The sequence below is a fragment of the Lathamus discolor genome, chromosome Z (genome assembly GCF_037157495.1).
Source record: "Lathamus discolor isolate bLatDis1 chromosome Z, bLatDis1.hap1, whole genome shotgun sequence".
NCBI lineage: Eukaryota > Metazoa > Chordata > Aves > Psittaciformes > Psittacidae > Lathamus > Lathamus discolor.
Window position 1 is genome coordinate 15,215,624 of NC_088909.1, and position 26,532 is coordinate 15,242,155.

Genomic DNA, 26,532 nt, shown 5'->3' on the forward strand with positions numbered 1-26,532 from the left:
TTTTCTTGAAGAAACTGTTGGATAACTACAGTCGATTTTGAGGAGTATTTTTGGACATTTTGAAATGCCATCTTCGACAACCTGTACCATTCACTGAATTTCTTTCTTCCTGCTTAACAATCACATTGTACCAATGGAGGAAATGAGCTCTTTTAAATAAGATCTTGGACAAAATCCAAAGCACATGAACTTGAAAAAAAATTGGTTTACTTTATTTAAGTTTGTGAGTGCAATGCCTCTGTCAAAAAGAAGTAGCAATAAGTCACAGATCTGCTAAAGTCAAGCAGTAAGTGCCTGACCCATTTATTTGTGTAGGTTTTATTGTTTTTTTTCCCTGACTTGGGGTTCACAAGTTTACCAGTATAACTCTATAATGACCAATGCCCGATGTTATTTCCCTCACAGACAGCATTTTGGTGAGGTCCCTAATTTAGGAAAGTAGCTGCCCAAGAAAAGCTGCAATATCAAGAGGAAAGAGTGAGACACATGCAGTGGCCAAGTCTCCACAAAAGAGTGCTCCCAGGCTCCTAATCCAGGTGTCTTAGTTACTCAAACTAGACGGTTGGAATTTAAACCAGGATCTAAACAGACCTCCCCTAAAAATCCTCACTGAAAAAAGAAAGAGCTCTTGTAGAGCACCTCTCTACCTGTTTACACACCGTGAAATCATATTCCTTCAATGAAATGATAAAAACCCCATGGAAAACAAGAGCCTTCCTGTACACTTCAATGGATGGTCGATCAAAACCTAAACTAAAAGCCTTTTGCCCCATTCACCTGCTTGGATATTTGGCTACAGATAGTTTTGTTTTCACATGTAAAGACACTATTTTAAAAAGCACTCTAGGAAGAATGGCTGGCGGTACCTGCATTCCCTCCAAAGGAAATGGGGAGGAATATTACACCTAAGGCAATGTTTTTTTTAAGGTGTTTCTTGTCATTATAACAATACAATAAAACAGCTATAATATCAGGAAGGTTTAGACTTTTGTCTTGTAACCATGCAGATGAATAGCTTCAACCTTTGAAAGAAATTGCAGTATGAATGTCTATTTTATTCCAGAGTTGTGTCTGAGCAGGCTATTAATAGAATACTGATAAATGCTACAATAGCTGTTCTTTTTTCTTTCCCTTCTGCTTTTATGCCATTGCCAATACCTATCCTTCCCCTGGTGCTGTCAGCTGATGCCTGCCTCATAACTCTCAGGTTAACAGCATTAGAAGAAAAAGAAATTAAGTTCAAATAAAACTGCCAGGTAGAATTCAACATTATGAGATTATAGACTGAATTGTTTTCTGAAGCAGGCACATATATGCAGAGTTATACCACTAATGACCTGCAAAGACCTTACATATTAAAATTTAATTACTATAATATTATTTAAGGGAAGAGAGATGATACTAAAACTGATTAATTTTCCTTTTTCTAGTAGCTCAGCGATATTTTATGGCAAGTAATAACTAAACTTACCTTCTCCATGCAATTCCTGAGCACTGCATGTGCATGATGCTCACACAAAATCATGAGGTGCTATGAAATCTTTGTAAAATGTGCATGTAGCTAGTAGGACTTTTAACTAGGCCTCTGCAGATCTCACTATGCTTTCATATGCACATAGCTTCATCTGTACAATTCTCTTGTTTGTGTTTGTGTAGTAAATCTAAAAAGATAAGGAGCTGCAACTGTTGGTCCTGTGAGCAAAAGTAACTCGGGGATATTATGGTGAAGAACATGCAATATAAGGACTACACAATAACAATGAAGAAATACAAAACGTAATTGCAAGCCATGAAAGTAAGAACAGATGAGGACTTCATTATGATATCAATGGCTTTAAATTATCAGTATAGACTTAAGTGCCTTGTGAAGCAGATGAGTGAAGTTGTTTAACATACAACAGAAAAGTTATCCATGCTATAATTTATGTCACAAATCTTAAAACCACAGACAGATACTTCACTCAGATTGCAGCATCAGCTATCACTATCAAAAACAACTAGTTCTTAACTGGCTGTTTAAAGGAAGCCAAATCATGAAGTGCCACAGAGAACAAATACATTTTTTGTTCCCCAAAACAACATGTTTGGTGAGTTAGAGGAAACAGCTATGCCCCAGAGAAGCTTATAAGGCTGTAACTGATGTTTTGTTTGCTTTGAGAATTTCTTTTTCTATAGCTCCCAGACAATTAGGGTCAGATCACCAATAGCCCATGTAAAAGACACTAAGAGACAAAAATCTTTTTTTCTTATAAATACCTAAATAAATTTGGGAAAGACAGAAACACCTAGACATTTGTCCAATCTTTAATGCGGTCCAATCCAGCAAAATTTTGTTCAAAAGGATCCAGTACGTCCACGGTTAAAGTAACAGTCCTACTGAGTAATGATGGTCCAGTACTGCTGAAACATGCATGTGTGCATTTTAGAAATAATTAACATGTGCTTATGGCTGGAAAGCTGCCTCGGTGAAGACAAACACTCTTACAGAAATGCTATAATAAAACAAGAAAACTTAAATGTAGTAGACGTGCAGCAGGATAGTCAAGGAAAAGGAAGCATATGGCAATTTCAGTTTTCAGGACAGCTGAGCCAGCTGTGGCTCTGTTAGCTGGAGGCCTGGACAGCAAGAGACACCAGAGGAAATCCTGCATATCTACTCACTGGAAAACTGACTGGTGGGAATTTCAGCAGACAAAGGACTAGACACTGTAACTGTATTAAAACACTATTATGAGAGTGAAAATAAATTAGCAATGCTGTCAATTGCCAGTGAATGCAAAAAGTGTAGGAAATTAGAAGGATGCAGTAGTCATGGTGAAACAGATATCAAAAGACAAAAGAAAATCTAAATAGATCTGGGAAAGCAGGTAAAACTGGCAAATGATACATAAAACAGGAGCTGATGGAAAAGGGGGATTGACAGTTAAGATGCAGAAGAAACAGAAAGAAGTTGAAACATTTATCAGGAGTCTTACATAAAGCGATGTGTAAATATACCTTGACATTTATAAAAGGCAAGGATTTCTCTTCATTTTCTTTGTGCACTTATCCATAGAGACTATCAGTTTTCTAGATTACATCATATGCATAAGTCTTCCAACATACAGAAACATTTTTTTTCACCTTTCCTGAATAAGGTGTTTTTATGTAATTTAGTCTGATTCACTGTGATTTCTAATCTTTCTCATCATATCAAATACCTTAAAGATATTGGGCATGCTTCCTATAGCACAACCGCATCAAAGAATGAACAAACCCAGGGTAAATAAAAACATGTTGGTAACTTTAAAGATCACCCAAAGAATCATCCAGAAACTGTATTTTAAATCCTAGGAAATTTGTAGTTTCTCTCACAGACATCAGTGGTGAGACAGCACTTTTCACATCCCATGGCTGCTCACATCGATGTGGGGTCCAAGCAAACTTGAAACATTCTGCTAAGCCAGGCTACCGACTCTGCAAGCCACAACGGAGAAAGTGTTTCTAGCATTACACTGAACTCTGCTGAAACCTGCTCTCCTTCGCTTTTTCCCTGCCCACTCTGTGCTCACCTGTGTGCAGCCTGGCTGACTCCCTGCAGACCTTTCTGTCAATTAGAGAAGAAATTTTGTTTTTTCTCAGTTCATTAACCTTCTTTCTACTCCCATAGACCAGTTTGGAAAATCCATGTTTACAGTAACTGCATGCACTCTGCACTCATCAAAAGGAGTGTTGCAGTGTTAAATCAGAGCCCACAGTTATAGAATACACTGTTTCATCTATCATTCTTAGCGAGTCTGTAGTGTGAGGTAACAGCATTTAAAACAGAGCAGTGCCAACCTAAAAAGCTGAAAAGGGCACTAATTTCTGCAATTATTCCCATGGAATGCACAATTGGATTAAAAAAGCTTTGATCTTTTCATATTCATCCTTCTGAACTGGATGAAAAAAATAAATCCCTTTGAGCACTATGGCTACATTTTAAAGACGAATCCAGTAGCAAAAAAGATTTCCTATGGATAATTAATATATCTTGTATGAGTTGTAGGTGAAGGGAAAAAAAAAAAAAAGGCATAAATACCCCAAGGTATGACAAGTTTGCGATATAGGTGATATATGATAGTAATTGACACCCTAACAACAGAAACTATAAAGATACTCTTGAATTATTTTCTTTTCTGTTTCTTCTCTATCTGCTCTTCCTCCTTTGTTTCCTCAGTGAGCCAGATGTGCCAGCAAGGCAATTTAATCTTCCAGGGATAAAGAAAGTCTTCCTTTTCTAAGAAAAATAAAAACTTCTACTGGTCAAGGACAGAAAGCCCAAGAGAAGGAATTATCTACTGACATTGAGCTATGTTTTTTTTATCTCTAGGAACGGAAACAGCAGTATTCTAGAAGAAATAACATTGATTTAGCTAGAATGTAAGGCAGACATCTTCTGTTTGATGTATGTTGCCTTCTGGACAAGAGTAGGACAATAGCTTGTATTCCCTGAACAAAATACCCCCCACTGTGTTTTCACCATCATTTAGTGGGAAGTATTTTATTCCCTTGTAACATTAAACTCTGAACCATGAGAAACTTTACGTTCAGTCCCGAACCTGTATGGATGCTTATTTGAGGAGCTACCAATAGGTTAATTCTTCTGGGCTCTTATGCCATGCATAACTGTGAGAGGGAAGAGTTATCACCTTATCCTGTATGGATAATAAAGTAAACCATGCCAGCCAAACAGGTACAATTTGCCTCCACAGTCAAACAGGGACAGAAACTAAACCTCAGCTATTGCATAAGTTTACTACCCCGAGCAACCTTTTTTTTTTTTTTCATCATTTTTGTTACTGCACTTCAGAACACAGCAGTATGCCAACCAGAGTCAATAAAGAACTATTTAAGAAAGTAACTTTCCTTTTCAAAGCAGCAAACTTGCTAACTTTGGCTTAAATGTAAATAAAGAACAAAACTCCACGATTGCCTTGTTTGCTTCAGAAACACCCAAACATTTGCCATCTTGTCAAGATCCACCTTAAAAGAAGCTGACTGTTGCCTGTGATTCTTTTTATTCCTTCTAAAAGGATCTTCCATTTTTTAAAAGGCCACTTTTATCTGCTGGTTTAAATACAAAGCAACCCTCTTACTGCTATTATCTAGTCTACATTCCTGGTAAGCTTATGCTTAAGTGCTTTAAGAACAGAAGCACCTTGTTGCTTTCAACTGAATGAATATATTTTTCACATCAAGCACATTCTTAAGTGTTTTGCAAAACTGTGGGCTTCTCAACAGAATAACTATATATATCAGTATTTATCTCTATTATTTCCTGAGGAACCAATGAGAGATGTAGGCAGCCAATACTTCAGCCAGAATTAACATATTACTGTTTCCAGCAGAGTCTAATCCTGTATTATCAATGGGTTCTTCTAAACAAGAAAAAAAAATTATAAAAGGAAAAGCACAGCATGAGCAACCTATAAAGGTAGTGGAGAAAACTGGAAAGGGCTACCAAGGGAAAAGAATATTCTAAGTTAATCTCAGAGATGACAGGAAGTAGATACGGAAAAAGGTAAGCACAAACCAAGCTAATAGAGCAAAGACAGTCTCCATCTGATTGGTAAGGCTGAAATACCAGGCTGTATGAGAAGGAGGTTGACTAAGCCAGTGAAAAATTAAAAGTTGCACAACCTGCAGAAGAAACTCAGCAGATAAGGAACTTAATACAAAAGAATGTACAAAATATGTCTCAACATCTAAAGGACTGTACTTCTACAGCGTATTACTAATGCTGCATGCAAAGACGTAAACTGCTGTGGCAAAGGGTTTGAAACTCCTACAAGCGATCATGCGCAGCCAGACGTCACCTTGCTTGCTCTAAAGAACTTAGTGCTTCCTACTGTGTAACAGACCCTTTGCTTCAAGCTGGCAAAAATGCTTTCCTGCTGGACAGATGTAGAGAAGTGTCTTGCATTCTTCCTCTGACCCTAAGAATAGGCACAGGGTTAGCTGCAACCTGGCCACAATGTAACAGGAGAGAAATTTCCATAAACTGCAGACGTAAAAAGCTGAGTGAAAAGCATCTCAGTCAGACAGGAACTCACTCAGATGCACTATGTACAACAGTCTTTGTGCAGAAGTGTTCATTAGACACTAGTGTAGATAGAGTAAGACAGGAACACAGTGTGGTATGATATGCTGTCACCATTAAGGTAGAATGTCACAGATATATTCAGAAAATATAAAATATATTCACACAGCTTCAAATTAAGAAAATACATGTGAAGCCAGCTGAATAAACAGCCCTCCCTTCTCTGGAACACGCGGACATTAATAGCACTAATCAGACCAGCTCCTAACTATATCAATTTAGAAATAACATCCCAATGTTGTATTTACATCTTCCAGCTTTGCTCGAAACACATTACAATAAAGGGAACATTAAAAACACGCTTAAACTAAAATTATTATTCTGCAGTTGATCTGTAATTATATAGGACTCATTTATCTTCCCAGCTGCATGTAACCAAAGGGATTTGGACGCATTACCAGTGTTATTTAGCATAAAGCAGTCATGACCAAACCTGCGGGTATTGACTAGTTGGCCTAGAGAACCCGAGCACCAGTCTGCTGGGTTTCAGAGAAGCCAATACTGCCTCATGCTATGATCATCTCAGCCTGTCATGGTTTAAGCCCAGCCAGTAACTCAGAACCACACAGCCGCTCACTCACTTCCGCCTCCCCAGAGGGGTGGGAAGAGAATCAAAAGAATTTAAATCCCACGGGTTACAATAAGAACAGTCCAGTAACTAAGGTACGATACAAAACCACTACTACTATCATCAGTAACAAAAACAATAAGAGAAATAACAAGGGAAGAGAATATAAAACTAAAAGGGGAAAAGGAAAAGAAAACAATAAACACAAGTGATGCACAATACAATTGCTCACCACCCACTGACCAACACCCATCCCAACCCAAACAGCGATCTGGGCCTTACAGGTAACAGTATATATACTGGGCATGACATGTTGTGGTATGAAATACCCTTTTGGGCAGTTTGGGTCAGGTGTCCTGTTCCTGCTTCCTCCAGGCTTCCTGTGCCCCTCCTCACTGGCAAAGCATGAGACTGAAAAGTCCTTGATCAGAGTAAACACTACTCAGCAACAACTAAACACACTGGTGTGTTATCAGCTCTGTTCTCAGGCTAAAGTAAAAAAAAAAAAAAAAAAAAAAGCAGCACTGCACCAGCTACTAAGAAGGAGAAAAATAACTGCTACTGCTGAACCCAGGACGCAGCCATAGAAAAAGACATAAAAATGTGTCAGAAACAAAAACTGTATTTCTGAACTTCATATGTTGTGTTCTCCACATTTTTGTACGCACTTCACTTGTTTTGTCTTAAAACAGCTCCGGACCAACTCAAGTGTTTCCTTTTCCACACAGGACATGCACTTGAATCTTTAGTCCCACGTAAAATATTGCTGGTTGACAGAGGAGAGACAGTGTCTTTATAAAACTATCTACCATTTCAAGCGACAACAGTAATTGATGTTATTCAAATTAATACCTTACTTTATATGTTACATTTCAATGCTTTTAACTGTTCTTTTTATGCAGCTTTAATAAAATAAAATTATTTTATTTTTATTTTGTTATTTTTTGGAAAAGTTTGTCACAGAATAGGTTATGCACTCAAAGCTTTAGACTGTTGAAACTTAATGCGACTATCATATGTAACACTGCATAATTTTGACCCTGAGACACTCCAATTATTTTCAAAAGCTATCCTAGACATCTTAATTTTTGACAACTACATCCTTCTAGCATGTTTGTCTACCGAAACTATTAAATGCCTCTACAGTTACCCACAAGTTTTACATGATCTTGAAAACATGGCCAGATAATTCAGTTCTGTCATGTAAGGCCACAGGTCAAATGCAAGTAAAACAAGAAGATATACAGATGTATTTCTTGCAAAGTTCTAGTTATCCAAATAATCCTTGTCTTGTGCAAGTGTATCTGATGTTTGCAACAACTGAGCTAATCGGACTGGGATGTATTTCTGCAACAACACTGTTTTCTGGCCTCTGTAGTAAGAGGGCAGGAGCAAAACAAGTTGCCAGAAATTTCACTGCAATACCGCTATGCAAATTCATGTCAGCAGAAAAATCTCATTTAATGACCCACTGGAATTTAAACCCAGATCTTGAAAACAGAGCTCAAGCACCTCTACTTTAAAAATGAAAGATCTTCCTCTTTCTGTTATAGAGAGAAGCTGATTTTCCTCTCAGTGTATTTGTTTCAGAGCCCTTTCTAGTCAATTAAGTCTTTCCACTATGTGTATTGGAAAAGTAAATATGACTTTGATAGGCCAAAAGGTTATGTTAAACCAGTGTTTCAAGACTCAGTGATGCCTTAGCTCAGCCTGGGGAAACAGTTTAGTTCTGAGTTTGGTCAGAGCTGTGTAATTTTTCACATATGTGATAAGCTAAAAGAGGATTTGTTAAATTTATGTATATTAATAGCAGTAAATTACTAGCAAGGCTCTCAATTAGCTTAATCAAGCCACAATAGGTACCTGGGAATATTGCAGGAAACTCTGTGAAGATCTCTGCTCAATACACCAATGAAAGAGGTTGGCCACATGACAACACGCATGGCTACCTGAATTAGCATTTCTGTTTTGTATATAGTAACTGCTGAGCCTTATCTCACTATTCTAGATAGAACTGGTCCTGCCATTTCAAGAGGCGTTTCAAAACTAGAGGCTGCAATTCTCTAGGTTGCAAGCACAATCAAGCCCTTGGAAAAGCTCTTCAAAGACTAAAATAGCAAGATTAATCACTCTGAAAAAAGACAACAAAGGAACAATAAAAGCAGATTAAAAAGAGAGACATCAAGAGCTTCTTTCCTCACACCTCAACAGACAGAATTATAAGAAAATTCAGCTCTGTAAAGTGGGAAATAAAAAACATTGTAAAGAATGACAAAAGCATTCAGAAGGGAGTTATGGATCCACACCAATCATTTTAAAACATATGCCCAAAAATTTAGGGAGAATAAAGTAGAAAGGAGAACTGACCCATGAAATTTCAAGTCCTGTAGACCAGATTTTTAACAATTATGAACTCTGGAATGGTACCACATGTGTGGGAAAGAATAAAATGTTTCTCCATTCTTTCAACAGAAACAGTATTTATCAAGTCAGAAGATTAGGCAGTCTGACCAATATCCTGAGTGTTTTATATGAAATTTTGTAGGGAAAAGCTGCTAAGAGTGAGCAATGTGACTCGTTCATTTATTTTAAGACTCAGCATTTTATTAGATAACAGACAGAGAAACATAGAGCTGCTTTGGGGACAGCAACACCAAAAACAACTAACATGCACGTAGTGGCATAGGGCTCTTATTAACAGAAAAGGTTCAGGATTGTGTTAATTTTCACTACCATATTCACCTTTTAGAAAGGTTATTTACTACTTGCAACATTGGGAAACACTTGGTATAGAAGCAGCTAAAGGAGGATGGCCCTGACTTCAATGACCCTGAAGCCCAAAACATTGAATACAGGTTAAAATTTGTTAGTATGAAGTGCAAAAATTAGATGAAAACTCCACTATAAGCTGTGTGACTACTGCAAACAAAGCAGGAGTCCTCCTGTGATCCTCTAGTCCTTGAATGACTGTGGCATAGACACACACACACAAAAAAAAGAAAAATAGCACTACTGCTGGATGTCTCTGGTAAGAAATTTTCAGTACTTCTGACTGAAAATGTAATCGAAGTCGGCGCACTGATATTTCTTCTAACATACTGTACACAACATACTACTAATCTGAATGACAATTATTCACATCTTGTCTTCATTTTACTCACTCTTCCAAAATCTCTTTCTGAGGTTTTCTTTCTTCTAATAGCTTAGCAAAATTTCACAGCCTCCCCAGCTAGAACTGCTCTCCAAAACACAGCAGGGAGGCCCACAAGGGAAGGTATGAGGATAACATGAAAATATGTATGACTTGCTACACTACTGTAGAATAAAAATTAGAAGGTCACCAATCACAAAAGTACTAGCAGCAGCATCCCATGAGGAAGATCCATGACAGTGAACCCATTTTTGTTAGTGATTAGACAGGAGACCCTTGAGAATGTTTTGCAAGTCTAGATGCCTGTGCAATGCTAGAACCATTCTCCAATAGCTCCACAACTGCCTCCTGAAAGAAAATTCCCTAAACAAGACTTTTCAGTATCCCAGACATGTCCCAAGTTCAGAACAGCAACTGTTTCATTTCAAGAATCAAATACTGTAGGATTTCACAACTGGTGAAATGTATAATGGCTCATTACCACAGCTTCCCACCAACACAGGTATAAAGCTGCAAAAGGGCAAATGGCATCATCTTCCTTACTTGAGCAACAGAAAGCTCAAAGTTGGCATAGTGGAGAGGGATAAAGCTCTGCAAAAATGTGCAAAGCTGTTTACACTGTGATCAACAATCCAAGACCACTGGAGCAGAGACACTCCATTGTCCTGTATCCTAGGATGCCTGGAAGGTGGGGGAAATCACCCAATGGGATATTCTCAGTGCAGCCTCAGGTCAAGACTGGATTTCTAGAGTGTTGAGAGCACAGAGAGGAGAAATGCCCCAGGACACAGGGACTGCTTATTGCTAGCCCTTGTCCAAACCCTTTTCTCCCAAAAGGCACATAGCTTGTTTCCACAAAAAAACAAAAACAAAAACAAAAAAAAAAAAAAACCACACACACACAAAAACTTGACCCCCCAAAAGAAACACCAAAAAACTCAACAACAACAAAAAAATCCAAAGGCCTCTTTTTTTTCTAAGTAGGCAACAACAGATACCTTTGGCAGAGTATCCTCTATGTTCTCTCACTTACCCTGCCCAAGATGAAGCAAGAAAAACAGTTCTGTAATCACCTCCCACCCCACATATCCGCATTACAGGGGTTCCCACAGAACCTGAGCTTTCCCCCTTACCCCCTGTGCACATGCCACTGGAGGTGCCTCCAGCAAAACACTCTGATCAGATCTCCCTTCCCAGACCACCTTTCCATTTAATTGGACAGTCCCAAAGGAAACAGGGACACAAAGCACAGACCAGGCACTGCTGAGGTACACAAGCTGCTTCTGCCTTGCTCTTCCCCAGCCCTCAAAGTACTGTCCCCTCCCTCCCTGCCTCTAAAATCCCACCTGGTGGGTGGCCCACAAAGTCCCACTCTGCTCCTCTTACCTGTTGCAGCCCTTCACCTTGCTCCAGCCAGGGCTCTCCAACACTTGCCAGTCTCCATATGCCCTTCTCAGAAAGGATCAGGGGAGCTGGGCGAGCAATGCGCTCCCTGCCTGGGGCGGCACTGCCTCTGCCGTCCAAGATTCTGCAGCTGACTGATCTGCTCCTTCTGAACCCTGAGGTAGGCGCCGCTCTCCACTCTGCAGCGGCTTTGCCTCCGAGCCGAGCTCGCCGCCGCGCAGCCGCTGGCTGGGCTGGAGGGAGCCGGCTACCCGGCCATGCACAAAGCCCTGCCTCTGCTGGCTCCTCGGGAACGGCCTCTTCCAAGCGAACTTATTGGACTCTGAGGTGTACCTGGGGGCAGAAGAGGAGAAATTATGTTTTGCAGTGTGGAGTTTGCATTAACTATCCCCAGAGTCAACTGCATCTGAGTTTCTCTTCTTTTGGACCAAACTTGCTGTCTCCTGCTGGAGTTATTAATCTTTATATTCGTATCGTTTGTGCATAAGTGAGTTGGTTTGTTTCTCCCGTTCCACTCCCTTACCCCCACGCACTCTCCCTAAAACCTCAACAATTAAAAAATGTGGATTTTTTCCTTTAATTCCCCTACACTGTGTAATTATATTCACATTAGAAATCAATCAACTCTGGTCATTACCATTAGTGATATGCTCATAAACCAAGCACTAGTCATGCTAATGAACTGAATGAAACATAATTTCTTGTTGTGTAAACTAATGCTCAATGCTAATCAGCAATAAATTCAATCAGACATTACTTACATCAACTGAAAAACACATTAAAGCCGGGTAAAGCACAGTAACTGCTCGTATCTAGAGGAAGCACGCACCCACCCATGCCCACGCGCAGGCTCAACAGTACCTCGGCTGCGAGGTCTGCGTACGATGCCCCAGAGCCCCGACGGGACGTGGCCTGCCAGCGAGGGGCTCGTCGGTGGCGGGGAGCGAGGGGACCTTGGCAAGAGCAGGCGGGCACGGGTGCGGCGCTGCGGGCGGGGCAGGCCACCAGGCCCGCTGGCTGGGTTGGGTCCCGCCGGCTGCTTACACTTCGCGGCGCGGCCGCCGAGCAAACCCGAGAACGACCGAGGCCCCACCAGCCCCTTGCCCGCTCCTACCTCCCTGAAACCTGTCTGGCGATGACCGCAGCCAGGCCCCGCTGCCCGGCCGCAGGCCACGGCCGGCTCAAAGTCACAGCTGCGGCCTACTGCTGTGGGGCAGCCTCAGCGCCCGGGACGGCCCGCCCGAGGCCCGAAGGGCGGATCCGGCCGCAGCGCGCTTACCCGCACCTCTCAGGCGGCCACTTGCACCCGGGCGCAGTTCCCTTCGGCCCGCTCTCCCGGTCTGAGCCCGCTCTCCTCCGAGGGTGGAGCCCCGCGGGGCGCAGGGCCCAGCACCGCGCCACGAGCGAACCGCCGCCGCCTCGCGAGCCCGCACAGGTGCGAGGCTCGCAGGGAGCCCCGCCCACCCCGCGCGCGAGACAGCCGCGAGGAGCGCGCTGCCGGCGGCGCGAGGCTCGGTGCGGCCCCGCCGGTGACCGGGCCGGGCTCTTGGGAAGTGGGCTCGGGTACCCGGGCCCGGCTGCCGGAGTGAGCCCCACGCGGCGGCTCGGCCGTTCCCCTCGCTTCTGCACGCAGCAGCCGCGGGGAGCCTGGGCGGGGCCAGGGCGGCAGCGGGGCCCGCCCGTCCCTCCGGGGACCAGGGGCAGGCCCCTGGACGGGGACGCGGCCAAGGGCTCCCCGGGCTGGGCCGGTGCCCCAGGGGCTTCGGGGAGGTGGCGGCTTTACCTCCACAGCGGGGATGCTGCAGTGCTGCTCCTCCCTGGAGGCCTCAGGGCGGCTGGGCTCCGCACAGGGCTTACGCCTGGGTACCGCACGGCGGTGAGCGGTGTGGGGGGCCCGCTGCGTGGGCGCGGAGCTGAGGCGGCTTTCCCAGGCAGCCGCGGCGGCGTTTTGCAATAGCCGCAGAGCGGTGATTTGCTGCTATTGGGAGTAATATAATTTCCAGCTGAACAATATTAATGAGACTCTCACAAGCAGGGGGAAACTTTCAGCGGGAGGCGGCGGGTTTATTTGCTTCGTGTTAAGGGACAGGGAAAAAAAAAAAAAAAAAAAAAAAAAGAAGAGCAAAAAGCGAAGCATCAGCACTAGCAGCCCCCGCACCGCCGGAGCTTGCCGGGGCACCCTGCGGCTGCCGGGTTCCCTGAGCGGGCCGCGGCTCCTCTCTTGTAAGCCGGTGATTTCTGTTTCCCCTTGTGGTTTTTGGTGAGGGTTTTAAATCCCTTTGCCCCCTTGCCGCGGTCATGGGGGGCAGGAGCGGCTCCCCGTCTCTTCTGGGTGAGAGGGTGCGGGGGCTGGGAGGGCGGGCCGCTCTGCGGGAGAGGGGCGAGAAGCCCGGCCAGAAGCTCGGTGCGGGAGCGGCGAAAGGCTTCAGGGTAAAGTAATAAAGTGTCTTATATTGAGAGGAGCGCGCAGCCCGGAGAATCCGATATGTGGATTGTCTCGGGCAGGTTATAACTCCAAGTGAAAACAACTCAGCTGCCTCCCGTTATTAACTCTTCTCCATAAATCTTGGCTGTCTCCCTGCACGGCTCCCGCCAGTGACCGCAGGTGCCGCGGCTCCCGCGGAGGTCCTGGCGGGGGCCGTCCGCGCCTTCCCCTCTGCTGTCGGGCGCAATTCGCGACCTGCGCCTGTCGGTATCGCGCGAGTGGGAGGCGTTTTGGCCCCCGCGCCCCTCGGTGACAGAGAAGCGGGTGCTGACTCGCGGCCGATGTGTTCACTTGGAAACTAAGGGCCGCGGCCACTCAGGAACAGGTTGAGCCCTGCCCAGCCCCGCTCCCGCTGGCCGCCCCGCCGCGGAACCGCCCGGCAAAGAGGCGTCTCAGCCCGGCTGTTTCGAGGGCAGAACCTGCAAATAAAGCGAGGAGAGTTGCTTACTGTGCTCGTGTTGATCCCCACCTCCGAGCTAGTTCAGTTTCTCCCTGGGAACCGGGATTCCTGCGGCTCCACCGGGGCCGCACCGCGGAGCAGAGAAGCCTATTTCACTCAGCGACAGGCTCGTGTCATTGCTTTATTTCACATTAAAGTTTAGATACAATCGAGATCCCCATACACACATTTTAATAAAATTTGTAATCTCTGAGTACTGCAAAATTATAGCATTTACATCTTTAAAAGACTGTAAACAAAATAATACTGGCAAATAAATAATACGAGCATCGAAGTGTACATCATCAGGTATTTTTAGACGGCCGTATAAAATGCGATCCGGTTTACAGAATATGATACACATAAATGCTATAAATAAGCGGACAGAAGAGCCGGCGGGAAACTTCCTAGCGGCGGCTCCGCTTGGGCTGCCGGCACTGCCAGCGGGGCTTGCGCGGCCGCGGGGCCCTGCTCAGGGCGGGGAGGGCGTTACACGGTGGGGGGGTGGGGGGGGGTGGGGGGAGCGGAGCACTGCGGCCGCACCTGCGGGGGCTCCACGGCCCTGGGACCGCGCCGAGCCGCCTCCTCTCCCTGCCTGCCTGCACTGAGAAACCTCATTTCTGGTTGAGAAAAATAAAAGTCCCACTTAAACTTTATTGAATTAAAGCAAAAAATTATTTTTTTATATTCACTCATATATTACGGAGTAATAGTAAAAGTTCAGTATACTTCCTGGCGTTTAGTTGGGCCACATTGTACAAGAGCAAAACAAGCATCAAAACATTTAGCAGCCTTAAATTTCACAATCACTCAGAATTACATAGAAATATTGAAATACTCTAGTCAGCATTGGCTGTGAATAGGTCTTCATGTAGAAATTTTCCCTTTGTCAGCCCATATACAGCAAGAATTGCATTTTCCCTTCCATCATGGCATCCATGTATTCAAAAATACTTTACTTTTTTTTTTGTTTTGTTTTAAAAGTTAAACTCAGAGAAAGAGTCAAGATTAACATGTTTTAAAAACAAAACTACAAAATATGCTGTAAAGGACAATGGAAATATCTAAAGTCTACTCATGTGAGGCAGAAACCATGGGGAAATGGTGGCAGATTACACCAATGACACAGGGATAGGAACCAATTTTGTGGGAAAATATAAATGGGGGGGGGGGGTTGATCAATTATAGCATCTCCCGCCTGTTGGCTGCAACACAACAAAAATAAGTAGTAATTCTTCAAAGCAGGTGTACACAAACCTAAGCAGGATTTAGCTTCTTTAATATTTGAATGTAAAAAGTCTGCTGTCCCCAACTCTTTAAACCCAGCTACCACTTGTGAATTTGTAAGAGATCACTCCCTTTTCTTGGATAAGAAGTGATTTAAAGTGGGAACACCAGAAATCCAGAGAATGTTGAATACTTCCAGCCTCCCATTAAGTTTCCTCTCTCCAGTTTTAGATAAGCTCTGTCTCCTTTTTCCATCTGAATCAGGACTCCATTGCTAGCAGCTTCCCGGGTCACATCTTGATCCCCTGCAAAGGCAGAAATCACTGGCCACCCATTTAGCATCAAACTCACCTAAAGAGCAAGATAAAACAAAGCCCTCCGTCAATTAAAGTCACACAATGACACTGCCAGGGCTCCCCTAGCAGGCAAAATGCTTAGTTAAGAAAGGGCCTCTTTTGACAGCTGAAACTCCAGCCCCATAAAAATGAAATACCAATCTGAACCCAGCAAAGGTATGCACTCTAAAGGAAGAAACCTTTCACCACTGTTTTAGACTGACAACCACATCAAAACACGCAGTGCATATAAAACAGGACATTGATCCTATTTTGAAGAATTTCAATAGGGTGCCTGTGTTTTCAGGCTATGAAAAGAGGTCTGCTCATACTTATTGAAAGATGGCTTTATGCGAAACCTCAGAGACAGTGAGGAGCAGAGCCACAGCTGCCAGAGTCAGCGCGTTTGAAGTGTATTCAAGAGATAGTTTTCCTTTGTTAGAAAGAGAAGACAATATGCCACAACACAGTCAATAAGCTCTGCTCAGCTCTCATTAATGATCCCAGGACTGCACACCCCATGTTAATAATAAGCTACCTGCCCAACCTGGGTGTGTGAAGGTGCTTATACCAGAACGGTGCTATGCAGCTGTACATTCACCTTTGCAATTGTGCATTGCTACACAGGCAGATACGCTGTCTAGGTCATGCTACCTGGCTTCAGGCTGGTAATTTATCATGCCTACCTAGAGATGTGTATGCATCGAACTGCATACAAAAGGTGTGTAAAGGATGGCTACATACACTCATACAGAGCTATATTCATTACCGTCTCCATGCCACAGGCACCTCCCTGCACCCCAAATCCCTATGAAACCTTCTGCTACCTCACAGTAGACGAGGAGCCTGCCGCGGGCCGCGGCTCCCAGGGCTCTGTGCAGGGATGCTCCTGGGGCACAGGGCTGCCCAGGGGCCCAGGCAGGTGGGAAGGGGACAGCCAGCAGGCTATTTCCTCCCGTCCCATCACGGCTGACGCGGGCAGGGGCCCGCCAGTGGCCGGGAGTCTGCGCAGCCCCTGGGGAACCGGCCCTTCGGCCGGGAAGCGCCGGGAGGTATGTGCTCCACTCCCGGCGGCGGACCAGGGGCATGGCCCTGCCCCGCCGCCAGCACGGCTTCGTCCCCGCCAGGCCGCGGGCCCTCTCCGCTCCCTCCCGCGGTGCCCGCGGAGCGCGGCGGCGGCGCTTGGGGCTGACCTGGATGGTTTGCCTGTTGTACACTTTCACCACGTGAAAATTGAAACTGTATATCCCCTTTCTTGGCGCGATGAAAGTGCTCCGCTCCGAGTCGAAGTTGCTGCCGATATTCACTAGTACCTGGAAAGGAAGGGAATGGCACCGTCAGCACCTCCGCAGGGCCTCAGCCGCCGCCCAGCACCGCTGCTGCCCCGGTCCGCAGCCCCTCCGCCTCCCGGGCAGGGCTCCGCGTCCCCGGCCCAGCCCCGCCGCCTTCCCCGGCAACTTCTCTGCTCCGCCGGCGGCGCGCCCGGAGCCCCGCCACCCCAGCGCGCACCTGGTCGAAGTAGATTATCATGGTGCGGTTGCTCATCTCGGAGGGCTCGTGGTTGGTGCTGCGGATAGCTGAGAAGGCAACCTTGGCGCTACCGGAGCGCACGGAGATGCCGAGAGCCGTGCCGGTGGGGTCGGAGGTGGGGTTGGAGTCGCAAACCACGAGGCACTTCCCCTCCAGCACGATGGGTTCCGTCTCGTTCTGCCCGCACGCCAGCCACGCCATACCCAGCAGTAGCCCCAGCGCCAGCCCTAGCCCCGGGCCCCGCATGGCGCCGCACTCCCTTCGCTCCGCGCCGCCCCGCGCCGCGCCGGGCGGCACGTCCGTGCTCCGCACCGCTCACTCCCTGCCCCGCCGCGCTCTCAGAGCGCGGCCGAAGGCGCCCCGCCGGGTGGGAAGCGGCCGCGAGGAGGCACAGGAACGCCCGCACACATAGCGCGGCGCGGAGCGCTGCGGGGCCGAGCGGTGCGGAGCGGAGCGGAGCCGCCCGCCGCGCCGCGCGGGGCTGAGGGAGGCGGCGGGAGGCGGCGGCGCTGCCGGGGCTGCCGGCGAGCACAAAGACGGCGCGAGGCGCGGCCCCGCCTCCCCACCGGCCCAGCGCTGGCGTCAACGCCCCGCGCCCGCCTCCGCTGCGCCCAGCCCAACCGGCGCCCGCCGCGCGCCGCCGCCGCCAATGGCCGCGCAGTCCGTCTGCGGCCGCCGCTTTTGTTAGGCGGCGCGGGCGCGAGAGCAGGTACCGAGCGGCTGCCCACGCCGCGCCGCACCGCACCGCACCGCACCGCGCCGCGCCCGGACCGAGCCCGGACCGAGCCCGAACCGAGCCCGAACCGAGCCCAGCCGAGCCGAGCCGAGCCGAGCCGAGCCCGAACCGAGCCCAGCCCAGCCCAGCCCAGCTGCTCAGGTAGGAGCGCCGAGGCGCCGTGGGGGGCGCGGAGCAGGAGAGCCCCCGCGGAGCGCAAGGGCCCGCGGCAGCTCGGCAAGAAGCGGGGTGCCGGGTTAAGCCTGGCTGAGGGCCCGGGAGCCGGAACGGGGCGAGGAGGGCTGGAAGGAAACGGGCTGCTGCGCGCCCAAAACCAGCAGAAACTGCACCGCCGCGGACGGATCCGTCCTGCAGCGCTCTCCCTGACGGAGTCTGCACTTATGCTGAGGGTCCCCTTTATCGGGATGCCCGGTCTCCGCTGTCTTCTCCAGCCGCCTCGGCCGCATCCCGGGGAGGAACGGAACGCAGCGTCCCAGCCAGGCTTCCCCAGCAAGAAACTTCACAAAACTAGAGACCTTTCGGCGTCCGAGCGCCCGGCTGTGGCGGAAGGTCCCGGCCTCGGGCCGGCCCCGCCCCGCCGCGCTTCGCGCCCTGCCGAAGGGCTCCAGCCGAGGTCCCTTTTTTAGGGTCGTAGTTGCTTCCTAAAGAGCAGGTCGCTTTGTCGTGGTGGACACGTGGGCAGTGCGCGTTCTGGATGTGCTTTCAAAAAATCATAGCCCGGGATTGCAAAATAAGAGATTTATGGATGAACAGCTTGAAACAAACCACGGGAACAAAGTCACTTTCTAAGTGGCAAATCGGTTTGCAAACTAAAACTTATATTCAGAGATCAAAACCTATATGGACTTTGTAGCATCCTCTCTAGGAAACTGAGTACCATCCAAAACCGTGTTCCAATGCAAATCACTATGAATTTGGGTAAAGGCTTTCATTTATTTTCTGTGCTGTTCGGGTTGTGAGATTCATAAGATTTTTTTGATTTCTCTCTGAAAACTGCTGCAAATAAAACTTTCTTCACACTCCTGCCCCACTCAGTTACATGTGTGCCTGTACAGTTCTCGGATGAAGCTTCTGAAGTACCAGAGCTTGCCCCGTGAGCTGGCACTGGCTGGATCAAAGGGGACAGATGTGGTTATAACCAATGGCCTTCAACCTCAGGGAGGACAAAAGTACCCCATGCTGCATTTTAAACATTTAGCAGTGAAGCATTCTGGAAAGCAATGTAGTTGTAAAATGATCATAGGGGAAGGAAAGTGGTCAGAATGAAAGTGAATAGAGAATAAAATAGAAACAAAAACTATCCCAAGATGTAAAAAAAGAGATAAAACTGAGTGGGAGGAGCCATAGCCGCTTAGAAGCCGTTACATGTTTTACTTCCAGGCATAAGCCTATGATTTATAATGTGTTAATACCACTTGATTTCTTAACTGAGTCCAAAGGCAGAATCAGAAACTTTTTGAAAAATGAAGTTAATATTTCTAAGGGGTATTAATATGGGTAAAGCAAATAAAAACCAGTAAAAACGAACATTCCACACCCTTTTCAGTACCAGAGAGGTGACATGGGGAAATGGAAACTGAAGGAGCACAACTGCGCCCTTTTCAATTTTGTAAGCGCTTGACTGTGTGTTCTTTCATCATACATGGTGGCTCTCTTTTATGTAAAAAAAATATGTATTCATATATTTCCTTTTAAGACACTTCTTGTGCACAACAGAAGTCAATTCTCTGGTGCTACAGAGCTCTTTAGTTACAGCTTGCTGGTTTGGATACAGGAGGGTTTTTCCTCCGGAGTTGGGAGTTATCCTTGCTGTTTTGTGGGGACCCCTGGGAGGAGTCAGGGTGGCCTTCCTCCTGCCACTGCCTTGACCTCTCCACAGGATCTGAGGGATGGAGTTAACAGAAAGAATAAGAACAGACGGGCCTGTAAAAAGGAACAAATCTGTCACTTTTTACAGAAGCCCTATTCCCAAAGAGGAGGTGGGCAGGCAGACAAGGTGGGGATGCGAAGCTTCCTGTGCCAGACACCACTGTTGGCATAGACAATCAGTCTTGCACACTTGACTAGCACAATAACACCCAGCTTCTGCAGTTCTGGCTTTAATAAAGTAACACCAGCCATGTAAATTAGACATGACTTCATTTTCATTAAATGTCACATGCAGTGCTAGGCCGTTACGTTGATTTTCTCTGTATTGACAACAGCCCCTGACTCGCACTGGGAACAAAGAAGAGATGCTCAGCAGGAGGATGTAGGATGGTATACGATAACATGGCGTAATTAGTGATGTGTGGCAGAGAGCTCCCAAGCTAGGAATGCAGATTTGCAAATCCAGATGTTTACAGAGGGCCATGAATTACATTACCCAATCTAATTACAAACTGCCTTGTTAATCAAAGTCACTGAGATACAATACAGCAATAGTCATTCAGAAACAAAGGGAATGGTGTTAACGAACTAACAGATGTTGTAGACATTAGACTGAAACTATTTGTCAAGCAGAGCTCTTTGATATTTGTTTTTAAGAAATACTTTTGAGGATATGTAGAAAACATACCAACTGTCTGTCCATTGCATGGTAACCAGTCATGTCTTCCATGCTGGCAGACTGACCAAAGACTATTAGTCTGTGGATCTCCCCCACTGTTTCACCCATGGTTAAAGAAAAAACCCAAAGAAACCATATGAAAATAATCTGGAAAAAAAAAAAAAAAAGATCCTCATAAGTCTCTGAAGAACCTCCTCAGGACGGTTCCTATCCTGCTCAGATGAGAAGGTTGCTTATTTCATTGCAGAAAAAAACCCTAAACTCTAGAGAGACCAAGCCTTCTTACAAAAGCAAGTTTAAAACTCAGACGTACTGAATTGTTATCTGTAGAAATCAAAATATAATTTAGCCACTAAACAGTTTAAATCATGAGCTGCAGCGACATTACCTGCCCTCATTATACTCTCAGTGAGACTTAATCCTGTTTTAGGAAAATCATCCTTAGAAATTCAATCTTACTAGATATTTAACTTTAGCTTCTCTTAGAAAGAAGGTCTCTGAGTGAGGCAAGCATAAGCTTCTCTGGAAACAATTACAGAGAAATCTACTGGAAACTTTTGTTTTTCCTTTGAGAGAATAATTTGTCAAGTGTTTAGCTAGCTGTGTATAAAACCACCTTTTTACAGACTACTTGCCTTTTGATTTAATCCTTCTTGAGTAAGAAATGCAAGGTCTGACCCATAATTGGATAGCTTATATAAAATGCAGTTTGTTCACACTTCTCAAAATGTCATTTATTCAGTGCTATATTAGTTTATGAAGTATAAACAACAAAAAGCAATTCAAGGATTTATATACACCCATATAAAGTTAAGATACTTGTCTTCCCAAGCATCTGCTAGGATTCTGTACAGAGTCTGAAAATGTGGAAAAATGAGATTTAGAGCAGAACAGCTCTTGCTGATCCATACTGTGCACTACCTGCAACCATCTGATTTGCTGTTCTAAGAGACGTTTGCATGTATTTATGGTGATTTGCTTATGGTGTCACCTTCAGCTTCTGCAGCAAGCAATTAAGGTATCTCAAAGAGCAGACCAAGTTCAGTGAGAGAGTGCACAGCAGGAGCAGATGAAGTGTTAAGGTGCCATCCAGCAGAAATTATCTGTGATGTTCCACACCCTGAAGAATAAGAAAGGGCACAGAGACTTGCCAGAGCAGGCTGTACACAACAGAGAAAGGACAGAAAACAGTACAGACAGGCTGGGTCACGTGCCAGGGGAGAGAGAACACAGCCAGGCAGGGCAAATCTCTCGGGATCACTTGTGCTTGCAGTAGAAAGATGGCATCACTGAGGGCAGAACCCATCGGTAGCATGGACACCTAAAGAGTGCCTATGCTTTCCAAGGTGTGTACCTGAGAATAACTGCCTGGTGATCATTTGTGTATATTCATATGCAAATGTTCTGTAATTTTATTTGGCCAAATTAAACCAGATTGCTTCCCAAAATTAATGATGAACTCCTTTCTACGGAAAAACAGTTCTGATTTTTACTTTCAGATCTCACTTCTGGCTGGAGAATATCTAGCAGAATAAGCTTAGCATTTTCTCTGTAAGTTTATGTGTTTTGAAATGTTCAAAAAGTTTGTGATAAAATGTCAAAATCAAAATTCACCTTTTGCAGTTCGCAATCAAGGCAAACCTCAGTCTCAGAAGTGGGAATTTTTGGTGGATAAGGGTAGTTGCAAACAGAAGTCAAAGGGGAAACTTACACAGTCCTGACCAAAGCAGGGGTTGCAGCAGTAAATTAATATAAAATTGTCTGCCTTGAAGGATCAAGTGGCTGCACAGATACTGGGTCTAATATATTTTGAAGAACAACATTGTTTCTCAAGATAATGTGGATAATGCCATCTGCTGCTTTTTATTGACTTCCCACAATATAGTATTTGACTTCTAATCTCCTATATATGCATATTACATAGGGCAATTTTAAAACTGGGAAAGAATATTAGCTCACTGCTAAATACATTTGAAAAAAACATTCTTGAGACAACTATTAACTATTATTGGTTTATACAATCATAACTGCCCAGGTGTAGTTTAGTGCTGTCAAGATTTTTCTTTAAAAAAATATACACTGGATTTGAGTCTCACCTTTAGAGGTATCTGCTTTACAGCTAGATCTCTGTTGCTGTATTTACCAATAACATGCAAGTCAATTCATTACTTGGATGGGATATTAGCAGATTTTCTTTCAGGTACAAAGAAACCTGAAGTGAACCATGATGCCAAGGTCAGGAGCTTGATTTGTTTTTCGTTTCATAGACTTCTGTCAAAACAAGTGCATTGTTGCAAATAAGTAACTCAAACTGGAAATTACTTGCTGTTCAGATAGGTAATTATATTTTAACAGGGCAAAATCCCAACCCAAGCTTCCAGAAAACACTCAGCTAAAGCCAGCATGGGTTGGAACAGCATGTGTGATCACCGTAATTGTAAATGTGGCCACGTCGGTCATGCTGCCTCTTCAGACTTAAAAGAATTAAGACCAAAGCTGTCCAAATGTTAACTGAAACTCCTAATAATTAGAGGTTATTAGGGGCTGTTGGCTGGATTTATTTTCTACTGCTGTACTCTTGTATTTCTGGATTCTATTTATACGCAGAATTAAGAGCCCTGTTTGAAGAGGTAATCCAATCTCCTCTGTGTAATTTAGGCAATGATTGTTTTGGGGGTTTTTTTTGGCCCTTACTTTTGGCTGTGTTTCAGGATGTACTGTGGAACTGAAATACTAAAACTAATCTCATTCAGTATATTTTATCTGAAAGGATAAACCAGGCCACCTTACAAATGCTAGGTAAAACTGACTGGTTTTACTTACAGAGGAAGCACCGTTGGTGCTGAGGGGAGCACCTTCGTGTGCATCCTTCCCTCTAGTGTTTGCTCTTCTCAAAGTAGCAAGACTTCAGCACTTCTGTATTGGGTACAAAGTGATGGGTATAGGATGGAGGGAAGCTAGCCAGGGAAGAAACAAATAGACACAAACTTTTATGTATCAGTAAATTCAAATCTCATGATGAGCCATATCAAAACAGAGATACAACAGCCATGGATTTGACAATATTTTTGTGAAAAATGCAATATTTCTTGAAAGATTATAGTAATTGTGATCACTTACATGCAAGACCAGCTTCTCAGCCCCTTCACAGTCTCTCACACCAATCCTTTTTGTTGGTCTTTCTTGTTTTCCCATATTCCTGGTGCTTGAAGGGCTCATGGAGTTAGAAAATACATCAGTAACATAAGCCCATAAACCAGATGTCCTTCTTGTCTTCCTTCCAAACATTTTTCTATCTGTTACATACTTTCTCCCTTTTTTCTGTCCTTTTCATTTCAGCACCACAAGCCCAAGTCCACATCCAAGTCTCCATGTTCATTGCTAACCATTCTGATATTCCTGCTCTGGGATTAGTGCCTATCATACAACCCAGCCCCCCTTTCAAAATTGCTATCAAAGTGATGAATCAAAACCATGATTGTTGGAGGGATGAGGTGGCTAAGACAGCACTGCAGAGACACAGCTACCCCTAAGTAGAAAACAAGGCTGCAGGGGTACAACTGGCACATGGAATATTTCATTAGGATTTATTTCTTGTCTGCACGCGGCAGTGAGTGCTGCACACACAATGAAGTCCATGCACTGTATTGCATCTCGGGCCAGCTTTTCCAGGCATTGAACCAGGGACTCTGTGGAGTTTAAATGCCTCAAATGGAGAGGGGAGAGAACATGCTGGAATTAATTTTATGTCTCATATGGATGCTGAACTGTGAGCGTTTTCCAGCCCTTCAGCTGGAGACATCTCTATTCTTCTCTGCTTACTTTCACCCCTTTCCTTTTTTTCCACTTTTACTAGTTTCATAACAGGGTTACTCTTTCCATCCAGGTTCATTTATTCTGGTTGTGAACAGAGTAGTGAAGGTCCTTGTAATCTAGAGTAGCTGGGAGATTCTCATAACACTTGCCATTTACTGCTCTGGCAGTATATAATAGATAACAAAGGCTGTTGGATACCTCCCCTTTTTCACTGCACATACTGGACATATGTGCTACCCTGCCTAGAAGCAATTACAGGGCAACCCCAGGGTGCATCCCAGGGCACACTTCCATCAGAAATCAAAATCTGACGTGACAATGAGGACTGTCAGATCTAGGGGGTTAATTTTTAACCATGTTACCAACAATAAAGATCTGGATATTAGTATTTCATTAAGGGCCCCTCATTCTGAGTAGCGAATTTGTTATTTAACCAGTTAAAAGTATCTACAGCCTTCCCTGCAGAATTTAGACCAACCTGTGGTTAGAGAATATATCTTTAAAATAATGGGTTACTTACAAGATCTTTGAAGTCCTACTGGGACAAATCTCACTGCATTTATTTCTCTCTGAGTTTGAATGGGAAAATTGTTAGTAGCTATGTGTTTTTTCAGCAAAAAAATAGAAAGAGTAAATTCCATCAAACACTGACTACAGCTACTTTTTATCATAAAATTTTACAAATTCCCCACCAGTGAGCTCATTAGTGTAAATGATAGGGCCTTATCTCGGTTTTAAAGTCAGCATTTTTCCTTAGCTACCAAACAGCCTGTTTTCTTTCTTGACATGGTAATGGAGGACTTTACTCCAGAGAGCAGGGAAAATATTCCTCTCTATTCTTGCAGGGCAATTGAGTAGGGCTAGTAAAAAGTAAGCAGACAGAGTGGGCTTTCAGCACTGTCTGCATCCTTCTGGAAACCTTTTCTAGAAGGAACAAAGCCTTTGCAGGGGAGAGAAGTGCACACTGCTCACAAGCCGGTTGTGAGAGGCAGATGTCAAAGGATAACAGAGGAGGAAGGCTATTTCTAGACAAAATAATAAGGTCCCCCTATTCTCCCTTCCTAGTCTATCATCCAAAATCTTTGTAACGTACAAGCATTAGAAGATGTACGTGTTAGTATCTCAGAATAGCATCAGTGTTGCCCAGCATACGCAGGTACCTTACCAGACCTGGGAAACTGCGGAGTCACGCTGGCAATAGGCACAGGCAGTGGAGGTCTCCTCCTCACTTTCCAGGAGCACCTGCAGAGGTAGTGGTAAGAGGAGTGGGGCTGAGATCTTAAAGAACTGGTTACAACAGATAAAGATAACACTTAAAAATTTTCAGTCACCAATGATGACTTCAGGTGACTTCAGTGGCCAAGCAAGGGGAAAGGGAGGGCAAAACCCTGAGTACCAACCAAATTCTCCTGAGTTATGTCTGGAAAGAGCAAACCTAGCAACTATAGGGTAAACCTGTAAGCCAGCATACAAACTCTGTTCCACAGTGCTTCTGAAGTCTACTTTTTATGTGTAGTGATCTCTTGCATTCCCTACAGTACACTGTAAAAATAACTAATGAACATGAGTCCAGGGCTAAAGCTGGACTGTTCAGAGAGTTCACCGTATTTGGGTTAGCTGTTCAGAAAGGTGGAGGTCATTATGTCCAGTGTGCATCTGTTTTCTGTTTTCTGAAATTGTAATATAGCAAATTGTAAACTATAGTAATATAGTAAAATTGTAAACCCCAGTTTTACTGTTTTCTGAAATTGTAATATAGCAAATTTCCATCTTCTTAACACTCCTTAAAGAGTTGTTTGCTGCTCTGAATGAAAGCCCATCTCCAGTACTCATTCAGGCAAAATCCCATTTGTCTCCCGGCTGTGCTGGGGAGCCCAGCTTGTGTCTGCACCCGCAGCTCCCGGGGGCTGAGCCGTGTCTGGTGTGCCAGGCTCCTGGCAGGACCAGTGGCTCTACTCTGACCTCAGCTTCAGGCAAGCTGCAAGGCAGTGTGCTTGAGTGACACGAGAAGGGAAGATACAATAGCTGCAGATGGGAGAACCTTTTCTGGGGAAACGCAGCAGTCTCCAGCAGTGCAACAAACCAAGTAACAAACAGGGGATGTGGGCACATAGGTTGTGTAGGTTTGAGTTAATAAAGGCTAGAGGGACATCGCTATTTGTGTCATAAACT

At 45.1% G+C, this 26,532-nt stretch overlaps 1 protein-coding gene and 1 long non-coding RNA gene across 6 annotated transcripts in view; both read right to left on the reverse strand.

Annotated features, from left to right (window-relative positions):
• LOC136005165 (uncharacterized) overlaps positions 1-13,140 on the reverse strand; it is a 29,341-nt gene extending 16,201 nt beyond the window's left edge. For 2 of the 5 annotated variants that reach the window (XR_010608694.1, XR_010608690.1), the window contains exons 1-2: positions 12,524-12,699; positions 11,227-11,577 (exon numbers count right to left, since the gene is read on the reverse strand). This is a non-coding gene — a long non-coding RNA (uncharacterized LOC136005165). Of the gene's footprint in view, positions 1-11,226; positions 11,578-12,358; positions 12,457-12,523; positions 12,700-13,027 lie in introns of those variants that run through there. The other 3 variants (XR_010608692.1, XR_010608693.1, XR_010608691.1) reach the window with 3 other exon arrangements.
• A 1,157-nt stretch (positions 13,141-14,297) lies between these two features.
• Positions 14,298-17,770, reverse strand: CBLN1 (cerebellin 1 precursor). The gene is made up of 3 exons (XM_065661828.1): positions 17,240-17,770; positions 16,924-17,043; positions 14,298-15,746 (listed from the first exon to the last, which is right to left on the reverse strand). The coding sequence occupies exons 1-3, from the start codon at positions 17,504-17,506 to the stop codon at positions 15,549-15,551; spliced, it is 585 nt and encodes a 194-aa protein (XP_065517900.1). The 5' UTR covers positions 17,507-17,770; the 3' UTR covers positions 14,298-15,548.
• Between the last annotated feature and the right edge of the window lie 8,762 nt (positions 17,771-26,532).